At 40.0% G+C, this 15,078-nt stretch overlaps 1 protein-coding gene across 6 annotated transcripts in view; it reads left to right on the top strand.

Annotated features, from left to right (window-relative positions):
* Positions 1 to 15,078, top strand: part of TSPAN5 (tetraspanin 5) — a 121,177-nt gene that overhangs the window by 31,647 nt on the left and 74,452 nt on the right. The window contains exons 1-3 of one of the 6 annotated variants that reach the window (XM_030564407.1): positions 4,823 to 4,972; positions 5,073 to 5,237; positions 5,329 to 5,382. The exons of 3 other annotated variants lie outside the window; for them this stretch is intronic. In XM_030564407.1, coding sequence (XP_030420267.1) covers positions 5,220 to 5,237; positions 5,329 to 5,382 — 72 coding nt within the window. In that variant the 5' untranslated portion in view covers positions 4,823 to 4,972; positions 5,073 to 5,219. Of the gene's footprint in view, positions 1 to 4,822; positions 4,973 to 5,072; positions 5,238 to 5,328; positions 5,383 to 15,078 lie in introns of those variants that run through there. 2 more of the 6 variants (XM_030564406.1, XM_030564408.1) reach the window with 2 other exon arrangements.

Genomic DNA, 15,078 nt, shown 5'->3' with positions numbered 1-15,078 from the left:
TTTAACAAGAACAACATGCCATTACTGCCTTCATAATCAGATTTATTTTAATTTCTTGTGGAAAATGCTTCAAGAAGCAACTACATATAAACATAGTTTAACTGCTTCCTTGCTGTTTTTGAAACAACAGTATTTCCATAGGTTACCAGCTACATGGGAGACCATTAGGGGTGCATTTTACCCCTTGTACCTGATAGATTCGTCCGGTCTGAAGAATGCGCTCATGTTTTGCTGGGAAGTATGTAAACTTCAAGTGAATGCAATAGTATTGGGGGTTAACCTCAACTGAACTTCAGTTATAGTTTTCTGTGGTGGCTGTTGTAATAACAGTAGGCAAATATTCAGAAAAGTACACCTTTTTCATTTCAAGTTGACAGGGTTATTTTCAAAAGTCCCATAGAAAAGGTCTGTTTTTTTTTCTACTCCATATATGACACTTCCATTAGAATGTACTACAACCGACAGACCTTTATTCTGACTTAAACTTCTGACTATTTTTAATACACGTCTTAGAAATCTGCTATAAGAATCTTTACTCTTTTAAAAAATATATTTGCCCTGACGAAAATCCATAATTAGGTTAAAAAATTAGAAAATGAATTATTTTATTGCTTGAGAAGTTGGGGCAAATAGTAATGATGTTGGGGAATTCTTGTTTTCTGGAAGGCAAGAGAATTCATCAAGTAATCTGAACAGCTTCCAGAACTGAAAGTTTTTATGTTTCTTACTGCAGCTAATTTCTGAGAGTCTGGAATCAAGAAAGACCTGCTTTAGCAGTGTTTCCAGTAGGCTTCTGCGTATTAACAATGCAAGCTCTCTCCCATTTAGATCAGAGCTAACAATAGTTTATACTTTGTAAAAACCTAAGAATAAAACCTAATTAATATTATCTTAGATGAAACTTTTCTTCTTCTTCATAGATTTACAAAGGAGCATAATTGTGACTTTTTTTTTACATTTTCTTATCATCCCCCCACTTTAAACTGTAGCTTACACTGAAGAAAGACTTTACTGTAAGTAAACGGTTACACTAAAGATAGTCTTGCTAATAATTTACTTTTAATTTCTTTCTGGTTGGGGGTCTTGGGACTTTAGTCATACAGACAGAGCTATCTAAGCATCAGCATTATCTATGTGTGGCGTCAGGAGGATGGTGTTATGTAAGTACATGCTTGTGCAGAAAAGAACATCATGAAAAATGTATAGTGTGGTTTTTTTTTTTTTTTTTTTTTTTTTTTTTTTTGCTTCAATAAGTTTGTAGTGCTGGTGAATGGAGCCAGATTGACAGGTCTGGAAGCTGAAGTTCTCTCTATCCACAGAACATGCACAGCATAGGCAGCTGGAGACCTAGCTTCCCCACAGTGCCCTTCCGGTGTGCCTTCACCCTGTTCTGGAGGAAATGCCTTTAAGCAGTGGGAAGGTACTTCTATCTTCATTTCTATTCAATCTTTGGTACCTCTTTCCTGGTAAGAAATGCCAGTCAGTACCACTTCTGACAGTTCTCTGAAGTGGACTTTCCGCTAAGGTGTAGAGAGAGGCAGAGTAACCCGTTTGAATTAAAATTCCTCTGGATAGTCACTGTTGCAAGTAAGAGCAGAATTTGATCGTAAATCTTTTTCTTGGCTTGAAGTTGAGCAGAAGTTTGTTTTGAAATTCTTACGTGGACTTTGGTGTGTGAACCCGGAAAGAACTTATCTCTTTTCCAGTGGGATTAAAAGAATGTTACCACTAACTAAGGAAGCTTTGGTGGCTGTGTAATTTATTCTGTTCTTAGTTTGGTATTTACTAAAACTTCATGCACAATTAAAAAGTGGTAACTGACAAGGATGCACAGAAAGAGTGCACAAAATGTTTTGTGCCAAGTATGTGTTGGGCTCTGTAGTCAGGACTGTCTATTGCTAGAAAACAAGCAAAAACTAAAAAAGGTATTTATGCTGGGGTTCTGGGTGCAGTGGAGAGGATAATATTCTGATAAATACATATCACCTCAAACGTGAAGTATGTTAAGACAGAAGCTAGAGGGCCATATAGAAGCTATCTCTGAAATTTTGGTGAAATTGACAAAGCAACATAGAAACCGTCTTTGGAATTTTGTAGTTCATACTTCTCTGGAAATGTAGGCAGCTGTGGAGTGTCTGGAAATATGCTAAGAACTAGTAAACTCAGCTTTAAGGTTAAAGGGTGGGTGGTGACTGATCAAGAACAGGATAAGAGCACCTTTTAGAAAGCAATGAGAAGTTGATATACCCAATATTTGTGAGCTGACATGAAATCTCTGTTTTGAAATTGATTTATACATACATGCAGATGTAATAAATGTCATCTTTTGGCTTTCATTGTGGGGGTCATAAGTTTTGTGCAGATCTTTTGCTGGATGATTTCATCCCTCATGTCCTTATCTTAACAGTGTGTCCTTCTGAACTTTTGGCATACTTTACACTTGTATTATGTGGGAGTAGGGTGGAAGAAACAGACATATATATCTGTATCCTCTTCCTCTTCCTGTATTCATGTTTTAAACAGAATCCCAGAGTTCAAGACAGTTTGTCTGTCTTCCAAATTCAAAGACTTTCAAGTTCAAACCTTTTTTGCAGGCTAGAGAATCAGCAAGCGAAAACATTCAAACATAAGAAATGCTTAGTGAGCTGTAGTTGTAAACATCAGTGCGGCAGTGGGCAAAGATTATTCCTCTGTCTGGTGTAAAAACAGCGCAATAAGTAGTCTGAGCCTCAGGGAATCTGCATTCCTACTCCCAAGCATGGTTGCAGTGTTTTGTCATTACTCTCTCTCCAGTTCGTGTATACCAAAGTGAACACGGTACTTATATAGCAGTTCAGTGCCAGAGAGAGAGAGCATCACTACATCGCATAACTAATCTATAAAATTATACTAGTATATTTAGGTTGACTGCTAACATTATCAGCCTGATTTGAGTGTATCCTTTTTAAAACCTTGGGTTTTTCCCTTCCTTCTCTGTAGTGTTAAATATTCCCCTATGGCTTCAAAACAGACTAATCGTGGGATTTTTCTTTGCATTCCTGACAGCAGTGAAACTGAATTTAGAACTCAGGGTGCCTTGATTTGGTAGTCGATGTTGTATGCAGGTATTACATTAGCATTCTGTGGCATAAATACTTATGCTTCTCTTCCTCGTTCTAACTTCACACCAAGTATAAAAATGAAGAACGAGCAGTTAACAGTATTCTCTTGCATTGACACAGCCTGATTCTTCTCCCTTATACACACGTAACTCCACTGAAATCAGTGGAATTACTCCTCTTTTATACCAGTCTGTGAGAATTTGGAGACACACACTTTTTTTTTGTTGTTGTAGGCTGACCCACTCACCCTTACTTGGCCCCTTTCCATTTTTCATGCAGGCTGGTACGCAACTGCTTGTGTATTTGATGGCAGTGTTACATCCTGGTCGTCGGAGGGTATTGCTCAGAGCGATAGTCTGGTCTTTTCCTTTTCTACTGCAATAGGGCTAACTACTTGGCCTCTTCTGTACTTTTAGAAGTCAGTTGCTCCTATGCTATGGATTCTAAAGACTGAATAGATGAGCACAGTGGGAACTGGAGCTGAATATGTGGTGGGGTACTTGACAAAAAGAATCAGGGCTTTTATTATTTGCTGTACATATAACTATCTAGCCAGAGAGAAGAAACATTAGTTATTAATGTGTCATTTTAGCATTAAAACAACCTTCAGTTTCCACACTTGTAACCGGATCTTTTAACCTATTCTAAGACAGCACTAAGCTGTGCAACAGCACTGTCGAGGAAGATCATTATTTCTGCCATAACTGCCCCAAAACCAATTGCATGCAGCAAATGCAAACCACAAATCATAATGAATGGTCCTGCACGCCAATGAGTGAAATATGACTGGTGTGACCTACTTCATTTGCATATTAAATGTGCTAGACATTTTTATGCTTTTTTTCCTTGTTTCCTAGGAAACCAGTGCTGGGGTATAGTAGAGAACAGTAATTGCATGGAGGGTGCTGCATGTTTGAAGCTTTGTTCTTTTGTAGACAGGAGGCTATAAAAAGAGAGAGGGCTGGAATTTTAAAAATATCTTTAACAAAAAATAGGACAAGGGTGCACATATTTTGTGCTAATGAACGATAAATTCCCAGCATATTTATACCAAAATGCTCCAAATTACAAACAGGAATATTTATAATGTAGTAAGTCATTAGGGTATAACTTGTACAAAGGGTCATTTCAAGGCACTACTAAAAGAAACTGAATGCAAATGAACATGAAAGTGACTAGTCTGTTTTCATTGTCCTTACTGAATGCATGCAACAACAGTGGTATTTGTTAGTGGGTGAATTAGACATAGTGAAATGGAGGATGTTGTCGGAAGACTGAGCATGCAAGTAGGAGAGGGAAACTAGATGGAAACAGAAATTAAATTTGTGGTAAATCTCGGGAGAGAGAAGTGGAGATTTCTAGAAGTAAATCTAGAGAGAGGATAAGATGGTTGTGACCCTTCATATAGTGGTGGTGGGGGGGAGGAGGGAGAGGGAGGGAAGGAAAAGGGCAGGGTAGAGGCCTGATTTGTAATTGTGCCATGCAACTCATTTAAAAGCAACCACTTAGCTTTACCTGCAGTACAAAATTTTACCATTGGGGCTTGCATGTAGTAGTGTGTGCAGACATGATACAAGTGCTACAGAGCCTGTCCCACAAGTCTTGGTGCAGTTTCCTGGAGCAAGTGTTTAATATCTATGGTATAGAGAACATATGACTGCACCTGTTCTTGTTCTTGGTTTGTTCCAATGGATGCTTTGACCTGCATGAAGAACCAGGCATACACTGTGAGATTCAGGAGCTTCTGCTAAGCCCTCTTGCTCGCACTGAAGATGCCATGGTGAAGAGTTGCAAGCCACTGCCTGAATGATTCTGGGGCTGGAGGTTATTGTGAAGAGCACTGCTCCTGGGGGGAGGTGGTGCTTGAAGAGGTAAGGAGCTTTATTGATATGTCTTTTACTTGATATGTTGTTATTCTTGGCTGTTTTCTGGCCTAACTTTTTTTTCCCCCCTTCTTCTCATCCCATTCAGAGTACTGAGAACAGAATGGTGTGGGCCCAAGTTTGGAGGGATAAGATCCAAGCCATGTAACTCCACAAAATCGTGCCAGTTACTTCCTCCACCTCCTGCACTGATAGCCCTGTGGGAATTACAGACAGTCAAGAGCCCCACTGTGTTATGAGCAGGCATGGAGAGGTAAGTAGAACCAGTGGATATACCTGGGAATGGGTTAATCCCGTTAAGTTTCAATGTTGATTGTTGATGATATTACTTTTTGTGTTCTCAGGAATCTGGGAGAGGCAATTGTCTGACTCTGATGCAGACATCAGGTCACCATAAGGTATTTGTGTGTAACGCCTGTGCATTATAACGCCTGCACTGTCTTTTCTCTAAGGCTTGTATTTTTCAGGAGCTGAAGACCTACTGGTGCTAAAATGGGTCTATGAGAAACATATATATATATATATATATATATATATATATATATATTGAAAAACATATATCTTTATTATGAAGCAAAATTTCTGAAAGTTTTATTTTCAATATACAATAACAATTCTAATGCTTTGAAATAAATCTTAAGCTTTATGTAACAGGACTCTATGTCTTGAATATTGCGATTGGGACGGAGGGAAGCGCAGGCGAGAGCAGAGGTCAGCCAAGAACCACCTTGTATGCTCTTGTGCCTGTGTTAACCTAACAGCTGCATGGTTTTACAGGTGACACAGCCATTAGCCTGTAGTGTCACTGAAGGCTGAGCAGGAGCATTGTAGGACTATGCTAGGAAGACCATATGCTCTGTTGGAGCAGCTGCATCAGCACTTGCTGACTAGTACAGTATGGTGAAAAGATGGTGAACAGTGTGGTGTTTAGCGTTGCTCAGAGCAAGTGCAGTAACAACCGTCGTGTGAATGCCTGTGCGCTAATGCAAGCGTGTTGAGTGTAATGCATGTGCGTGGACATGTGTTGAGTTACAGACATGCCAAGAGCTTGCAGTGGTGCTTAAAATGCCTTACTGCTGTACAGAGCCTGTTAAGCCAGAGGGATTTTTGCACTACAGTTCTGTGACTATAATTGATGGAAATCATGGTGGGAAAAATTAACAAGATACAAAGCTTTAATTTATTTGCCGTTAGCTACACAGCAAAGCCTCTTAATCAAATATGAGGCTCACTTTTCTGCAGAGTTAAAGGTAATTAATTAATTTTAATTTTTCACTCTCCAGGGCTTTGTACTCTATAAAATGTTAGAAGTGAAATTTTTCTTTGTATTTGGTTTAGTTCTCAAGAATGGAAAAGCCTGAACAGTCAAGTGTCATCGTCATAGCTCTGCTTCCATCCCACTGCATCATTGCCTGTGCTGTTCCTATCCTGTTTGACTTCTGAATAAAAACCAGCTGAAACTGTGTTGTGATTTTTTTCCCCCCGTTCTTTTAGTTAGAGCATGGACCAATGTCTGTTCCCTTATCCAGGCTTTGAATCCATGTTTATTAATAATTTATATTTTGGTATTGTCCAGAAGTCCCAAAGGAGATGGAGTGGGAGTGCATTGAGCTAGCTACTGTACAAATTCATAGTGAGAAACAGCCTAAATAGACAAAGGATGGAAGGAGAGGGAACAGACTCACAGAGAACTGAAGTGACTTATCTGAGATCACACATGCAGAGTGTCAGTAGCAAAGTGAGGAATAAAACCCCTATCTCTTGAATTCTAGTTCAGTGTACTTTGTTGCTAGACCACACAGCCTCTCAGTTAAAGAGACATTATCAATTTACTGCGCTGCTTTCTCCTCATGAGTGCCTAGGTATGTGTGCTATTATTATTTTACGTTTTTCTTGTGGAAAAATGCCATAATATAAGGTCTTGTGATACATTTCCCTAAATCACTTGTGTATTTTGGTGTGTGTGTGTGTGTATTTAGTTTTAAAGTAAAGGTTATTAAGTGAGTCTAAAGTGATCAGTAATTCTCTCTACTTAATTTTTCATTTTATCTAACACTTGTCAAAGGCCATGGATTGATGGCCTAGGATGCTGAATTCCTTTATTTATCCACAGAACAAGTACAGTGTGAGTAGTTACAATGCAAACTTCTCTATGCTGCTTTGCCAAGTCAATATATTAGATATTGCCCACTCTTCTATTTTTCCTGTAGCAGTGTGTGTCTTATGAAGGAAAGTGGATTTTGAAATCATTTAACCCAAATTATAAATTCCACTTGATATCAGATCCCATAAAATAGGTGTGGAAATAAATGACTGGGTAGATGCAGTGTGAATTTTGTAGTTAGCCTGTGCTAAGGTGGCTTTATTTCTCGGCCACATGGTCATGTGATTTTTCTCAAACATTTGCTAATTGGCCAGTAGTTTTTGCCAGAGAGAGAGACAATAGACTGGATTCTTCCATTGCTTCTGGATATTCAAGTAGCCATGGATGTGCCGAAAAGGGAAAAAAGCTCACATTTCCACCTATGCTTGCCTTGCAGACCATCCTATGTCCAGTCAATACTGTGTATTGAAATGAAACACTACACATTACTGATTGTTTATGCACAACTTTTCTGTGCTTAGAGCACATTACCCCAGTGCCTCCCTTCACTGGCTTCCATAGAATGCAGAAATCAAATTTAAGGAGTCTGGCCTCCTCTGAAAAGCCCTCCAAGGGACTGGTTCAAGTTGTGAAAGGGGCAGCCTCCCTCCATACAGTCAGGACCTCCCATGACAGCTGCATTCCATTGGAACAATGGAACTATCAGGCTCAAGGGCAAGACTCTTGAGATCAGGGGACAAAGCCCTCTCAGCAGCTAGCTCACATGGTACAACATGCTTCCAGAAGAGACCAGAATAACCAAAACTTCAGTGCCTTTGGCCCCGCTATCGTACAGTACCACTCCCCAAAATCCCACTATCTGGGGTTAGAGAGAGGGAAACCAATAGGTCTGTGTATGTTCACGTTACTGCACGTGTCCGTGCTTGATTACCAGCATGATGGCCACTGTATGGTAACCTAGGTAGGTAAAATAGTATAAAATGTCCGTTACGTCACCTCAGCCAGTTGGATGGTGCTGGGCTGTCTAGTGGTGTAATAGATATTCTGCTTGTGAATGAATGAGCTATTCATGAAAATCTGGAGATTAAGTCAGTGTGTATCTGCCCCCCTCTAATGCTTCTTCGTCCCCCCCCCCCCCTTCCTGAGAAAGGGGGATGGTGAGGGAGAGAATTTTCTTCCTTTAAATGAGAATATTGTATTCGGTTATTAACGGCCATGGCTATCTGCACACTGAAACAGTAGAAAAAGGGTAGCTGAGCATCTGGCAGCGAAGATCTAGGTTGCTCTTCCAACATAGATTAATTTTAACCAGTATTATTACAAACAACTTTATTTAAAAAAAAATAAAAAAAGTTCGAAACATAGTTTCTGCTCCCACCCCTCTCCCCCAACAGATCTACAAGGCGGTTTTAATTTACCTACGTTTACATCACAGTTCTACCCCTGACTTGCTACTAAACCTGTCTCCTGACTCCAAGTGAGGTGCCCTATCCTCTGGCTTACTGACTTAGTTTTACAATTGCTCCAGCATGAGTGAACAAGAGGGTGGGGTTCATCCAGTTATTATCCATGAGCTATTTTTTTTTTTTTATGGTACATGCCATGTACAAGATCCAGTTATTAGCAGATGGTAGCCAGTGTAGCATCTCAGTAGTTTATAGTATATTTACATTACTTGTGTAAAGGAGCATTTAATTGCACATACTATAATACAAAGACTCTAGGCTCATCGTACATGTTATGGAACGCTGAATTAATCACTAGGGGTAAAACTTGTATCACTATGGAAACATCCATTGAAATGTGTTGGTGTTTTGTTTAAACAGATTATTGCATAAATGGAACATCTGGTTATTTTCGTGTGAACCAGTTTTTCTAGTAAAAGCCAAAAACCTGCAGAGTAGCTACTGCCAAAATCTGGATCCTCCCTTTGTTAAGGAGGTACCCTAGGAGCTCCATACTTAAGGTTGCATTGAGATTTGTACTAAGGCAATGTTAACATTGCCCACATTTTACTCATTAATTATTTGAATCTAGTTTCCAAACTTAACACAGTTAATGGCCCAACACATGTTTGGTCACATATTTGGTGACTTTGGCATAGGAAACCATATCAAAATGAGCCCTTTTTGAAATTTCTCTGGAGGTGGTTGTGGCTTTTTTTTTTTTCTGTTTGTTTGTTTGTTTTGGCACTTCTAGCTAAAGAACTAGTCACTTTAGATTTCCTCCACACATTAATTCCCACAACTTCTTCTAGATAAAGGCCACATCTTAAAGTTATAATCTAAACACAGTTTTTTTTCCTTGTTTTCTTCTAAACTGTTTTATCTCAGCAAGGAAAAGCCAACAGAATTGTCAAGTTCTGCTGGATACTTCCATGTGCTCATGTTGCTACTCTGCATTGTCTATTGTTCTGGCAGGATGTGTTATCATTTTGAGTAGGTGGGTCCTTATCTGTGGCAAGCTTGCTTTGGATGATGAGGTTGGGATGGGGGGTTGTTTGAAGGCCAGAACAGGGGGTTCGAGGAAAGATTTCTTTCAGGATGAGGTCCCAATTGAGTATGGGTTTTAATTGTTTAATGATACTCCATATAGATTTCAGTATGAGGTGGTAGGTGATAGGAGGGTTTTTTGTTTTTGTTTTTCTCTATATTGAATCAGGTTCTCTTGTAGTATTTGGGTGTCCCGTTGTATGATGCAATCTACTTTGCTGGAGGGAGTTCCCTTGTTTGGTGAAGGCAGTTTTAAATATGTTAAGAGGTGTATCCTGAACTTTCTCCTCAGAGCATGATCTATGATATGTGAGTGGCTGGCTGTAGTCTAGATAACAGATTTATTGGTGTGTCAGGGTGGTTACTGGTTCTGTAAAGGTAAGTGTGGTGATCCATTGACTTCTTGTAGGGGTCCATTGCTGAAGCTGACCATGATGTCCAGGAAGCTGATGCCAGTATGGGATGTTCTAGAAAGAATTTGCTGGATGAGTAATGGTGGTGGTTGAAGATGTGGTGGAAATCTGAAGGAATTTAGGTCATCTGTCCAGAGGATGAAAATATCATTGATGTATCTGAGCTATATTGTTGGTTTTGTGCTGCATTTGCCCAGAAATTCTTCCTTAAGGTGGCCCATGAGAAAGTTGTCATATGAAATGGATGAGTTTGGGGTGGATATTTGAGGCAGGCAGCGATATCACCATGGTGAGGGTTGTCTGTGTATAAGGAGGTGACGTCCATGATGGCAAGGATGGTGTTCTGTGGGAAGTTGTTAATGTTGTGGAGTTTCTGTGATTATGTCCTGGAGACTGGTCCTTTGTCTGGTGAGAGGTTTGAGGATGCTTTCCATGATTCCCAATATTTCTTTAGTAAGAGTGCCGTAGCCAGATATAATGGGTCTACCTGGGTTCCCTTGTTTTGTGTCTCTTGCAAACATGTAAAAGATCCCGGGGGTAGGTTTGTGGGGGATGTGGTTGTAGAGTTCCTATTGGAGGAGTTTGGGGAAGGATTTAATGATATCCTTAAATTCCTGAGTGATTTGTGGTATGGGATTGTCTTTGTGGTGGGGACTGGAGTATCTCTGCACAGTATTTAGCACAGTGAACAGTACATTGCACTGAAGTGCAGAACCTTAACTGAATTTTTCATGTAGGAATAACACATGGGTGGGATTTTCAGAAGTGCTCAGTGTTGAAATGTGTGGGATTAAGGTGAGAGAATCTTCCCTTTAATCAACTTAGATCAATTTATAGGAACATCCATACATTCACAGGGCTTATGGCAAACTTCAGCCTGATGTGGAATGGCTGAGTGACTAAACATTTTAGGTGGCATGGTGGGGGTAGAAGGCTTTTTTAATGGAAAATCATGATCAGCTGTAATGACTGTAATGGTGAAAGCCTGCCATTGTTATAAAGCAGCTGGCTAGCTATTGTAAACTTTTACTTCTTGCTGGCTAAGCTGCTAATAATGCTATTCAAAATGGCTAAATTTTTTAATTAAAAAGGGATTCTCTTCTTGGACAGGGTGATAGTTTGGTGAATGTTTGGCAGACTTACCTGGTTGACACTATTTGAATGAAAGCATTACATCTATTTCCCTTTACGTGTATTTGTGTCTTAACGGCTTAGTGTTAACTTGTCCTCACTCCTTCCCCCCATTTAAGTGCTAGGTTACTTGCTGCAGGATTGTATAATTTTTTCCCCGTCTTTAGTAAGTTGCTTGTACAGCCACTGTAGTTATACCATGGGCTTCCTTTTGTTGTTGCCTGTCAGCAGTTCTATGCACCACGTAAACCTCTGTAGTTCAGTGTTGTTCTACAACCTGTTTTTGAGCTTCTTGCGCACAATTGCTTTAGGACTTGCACTTTTTTATTGTTGTACACTAAAAATAACTAGGGGAATTGAATGGCCGACCTTCAGAGCAGCATGTGCTTTTGCTTTTCTGAAATTCCCTAGGAAACTTTTTTAAAAGGGCCACGTGATTTCTGATCATTAATAACACCGGTAGCTGTGCAGCGTAAAATAAGGGCAGCTGAACTTCATGCTTAAGGGGATGAACTGAAAGATAGTCAGGAAGAAGTAGTCTCCATGCAGCATTGTGCTTTGCCAGCTGTGTTAATGGGGAGCAGAATAGTGTGTTTTTCCTCCTTGGAAGCATAGAGATAAATGACTAGGTGGACCTGTGACTGAAAAAGCATGAGTTTCTAAAATTTAGTTTTTTAAAAAAGTCTTGATTACAGTTGTTGAGAGTAATTTGCCCTGCAAGTACACACAAAAAGGTGAGATAATTTGAGTCCACTTCCTCTGCCCAAAAGTAAAATATAGTCCCCAGACACACACACTGCCAATATCAGACCATAGTAGGTTTCCAGTAATTTACTATTTTGACTCTGTTAGTCACTTGAAGGTCTTAGGTGGGTTTCTGAGCAGCAGCACTGTTCTCAAGCCATCTCCTGTTGTATAAACATGCATGATGCATGCAACATATGTCCTTTATTTGGGAAAGCTGAGAGGAAGGTAGCTTAGAGCTACAGAGTATCTCTATGACCTGGTGCATAGGAAACTTACTAACACTTAAGAGAATACCACATCTGACCCTGTTCATCTAAAAGGCTTTGTTCTAACAGTGCTACAAGAATAAACTGGTACATAGTGTATTTTGTTTTGTAAGTATTCCTTCTGGGTTCATCTGTTTCAGCACTTGCTTGATCAACTCTAGTCCATGTCTCCTGTCCCCTTTTAATGGCTTGTCTCCACCTGAGGGATTTTGGCATGTTCCAGAAGTAGGAGACGGAAGGGTGTGTTGTAAAGATTCTTCCACTGCTAATTTATCTGTGACCTGGTTGCCTCTCTGGATAGGGGGCAGGTGGCTAGTACTAAAAGCCACACCTGCAGTATGATTGCTCATTTTCCACTCTCTAGCCCTCCTGCTGTCCTCTATAATCTTTTCCAAAGCCATATATGCTTTGGCAGGCCAAAACTAGAGCAAAGAGCACTACTTGGGAGGGTTGTGGGGAGGGTATCATTTTATTTTCATTCCCAGTGAGTTAGCTGGTCTGAAGTTCATTTGAGGCGTGGTGTCTCTGTGGGTTTTTGTATGGGCACAAAAGCAGGATTTCTGGTATGTTTGATGTTGCCAGGTAGTACAATATTTCAGTGCTAGCATGTCTACTAAAGTTTTTTTCAACTATGCATTAGATAAGGTATAGATAATAAGAGAAAATATCATAATGCTACTGTATAAATCCATAGTACATTCACACCTTGAATACTATGTGAAGTTCTGGTCACCCCATCTCAAACAAGATGCATTAGAAAGAATTGGAAAAAAGTACAGAGAAGGGCAACAAAAGTGATTAAGGGTATGGAACAGCTTCCATATGAGGTGAGATTAAAAAGACTGGGACTGTTCAGCTTAGAAAAGAGATGACTGAGGGAGGATGTGAGAGAAGTCTATAAAATCAAGAATGGTGTGGAGAAAGTGAATAGGGAAGTGTTATTTACCACTACGCAGGAACTAGGGATCACCTGATTAAATGTATAGGCAACAGGTTTGAAACAAAAAGAATTATTCTTCAGACAATGCACAGTTTATTGTGGGGATCGGCATCCTTTGGCACGTGATCCATCAGGGAAATCCGCTGGCGGGCTGGGATGGTTTGTTTACCTGCAGCGTCCGCAGGTTTGGCTGATCACAGCTCCCACTGGACGCAGTTCACCATTCCAGGCCAATGGGGGCTGTGGGAAGTGGTGGCCGGCACATCCCTTGCACCATGCTGCTTCCCGCAGAGGCCAGTGGGAGCTATGATTGGCCAAACCTGCGAATGCTGCAGGTAAACAAACCATCCCAGCCCACCAGCGGATTTCCCTGATGGGCCACGTGCCAAAGTTGCCAATCCCTAGTCTATTACATTGTGGAACTCATTGCCAGAGGATGTTATGAAGGCTAAAAGTATAACTAGGCAAAAAAAAAGCATTTGGATAAGTTCATGGAGGATAGGACCATCAATGGCTATTAGCCAACACCGTCAGGGACATAGTTCCATTCTCCACATGTTCTTCTCACTGTCAAAAGCTGGGACTAGGTGGTGGGGTGGCTCACTTGGTGATTGCCCTGTTCTGTTCATTCCCTCTGACACAACTGGCACCAGCCCCTGTCGGAAGTCAGGACACTGAGTGAGTTAAGGTGGATCCTTGCGCTGACCCATTATGGCTGTTCTTATGTAATATTAAAAGCTCCACATTTTAAAATGAAATCTATCAGTAAATCTGGGCATGAGTTCTTTTTAAAACCTGTTGGGAGGGCTGAGTGCTGAAGTAGTCATTTTTTGGCTTGGAATGTTCCATTTCAAGGAGAAATACACTCCACCCTCAATTACACCACCTTAGAGAGACAAAGCAATTGGGAGTTAACAAACAGATGCTGGTATAACTTACACACTATTAAAATAGACAACAAAATAATGTCAAGTGTCAAGAAAGAAATTCAGAATTTAGTTAAAGCTTGCCCATCTTTCTTTGATACTATTCACTCTTGTCAGGCTTGTTATTTTGACAATGCTGTTGGATACATAAGCTAACTTTACCCTATATGGACACCTAGTGAAATGAAAACAATCCTTTTGAACCGTGCAATGCTTAATCTCATTTCTACTTTGCCATGATTTTGAATACGCTTGCTTTAAGGATACCCCATTCCTAGCCTTCTCTTTGTTGAACAAATTGCATTGTTTATACCAGCATTTAGGGCTGGCGGTTTCAAAAGAGCCTAATTTAGCATTGACTTTCAATGTGATTTGTGCTTCTGAATCTCTTAGGTGCTTTTGAAAATCCCATCCTAGAATGTCTGTCTGATTTTTTATTTTTTTTTGTAATTTATATATATGCATATAGGAACCTTTTCTAAGGTGATTGAGGTTAAGCAAGTTACACATATGTTTGGTACAGTAGTAATTATTTTAATTACCTGCAGCATTACTTGGTTGAATGACTCATTAGGGCAGGATGTGGAAAAACTGTTTGATGTCATAAACAAATTGTTTATAGGTCAGCTTGTTTTGGAGCCTTAAAAAAGGAGAAAGCCTCTTTCAGTTTACTCTTAAGTAATATGCAGGACCAATGCAAAGTGGGTTTAGGAGCACTAGTGGGTAAACAGTGAGCGCTACAAACCTAACTTTCTCTTTAGGTATTGTACTTGTCACCCCATCATCTCATTACATGAGCACGTGCTAAGCATATTATCTTAAAGGGTGAATCTTCTAGGGCAGCACAAGGAGGATGAACTTCAAAATTTCTGAGAGTTGGGTTAATGCCTACAGAAGGGAAAGGTAGAATGGTAGGTTAAGTGAATGGAAATCCCGCACCTGAAGAATATAGATTGAAATCTAAACTATGCTAGGTAAAGTGTAAATTTGAAGTCGAAAGATGACCTGAAGAACAAATTAAAGTATATATTTTTAGAAAGTTAAACACTAGAAGACTGCATATGTGACAGTTGAT

The sequence above is a fragment of the Gopherus evgoodei genome, chromosome 5, assembly GCF_007399415.2.
Source record: "Gopherus evgoodei ecotype Sinaloan lineage chromosome 5, rGopEvg1_v1.p, whole genome shotgun sequence".
In the NCBI taxonomy this organism is placed as follows: domain Eukaryota; kingdom Metazoa; phylum Chordata; order Testudines; family Testudinidae; genus Gopherus; species Gopherus evgoodei.
This window is presented reverse-complemented; position numbering and strand designations above follow the sequence as displayed.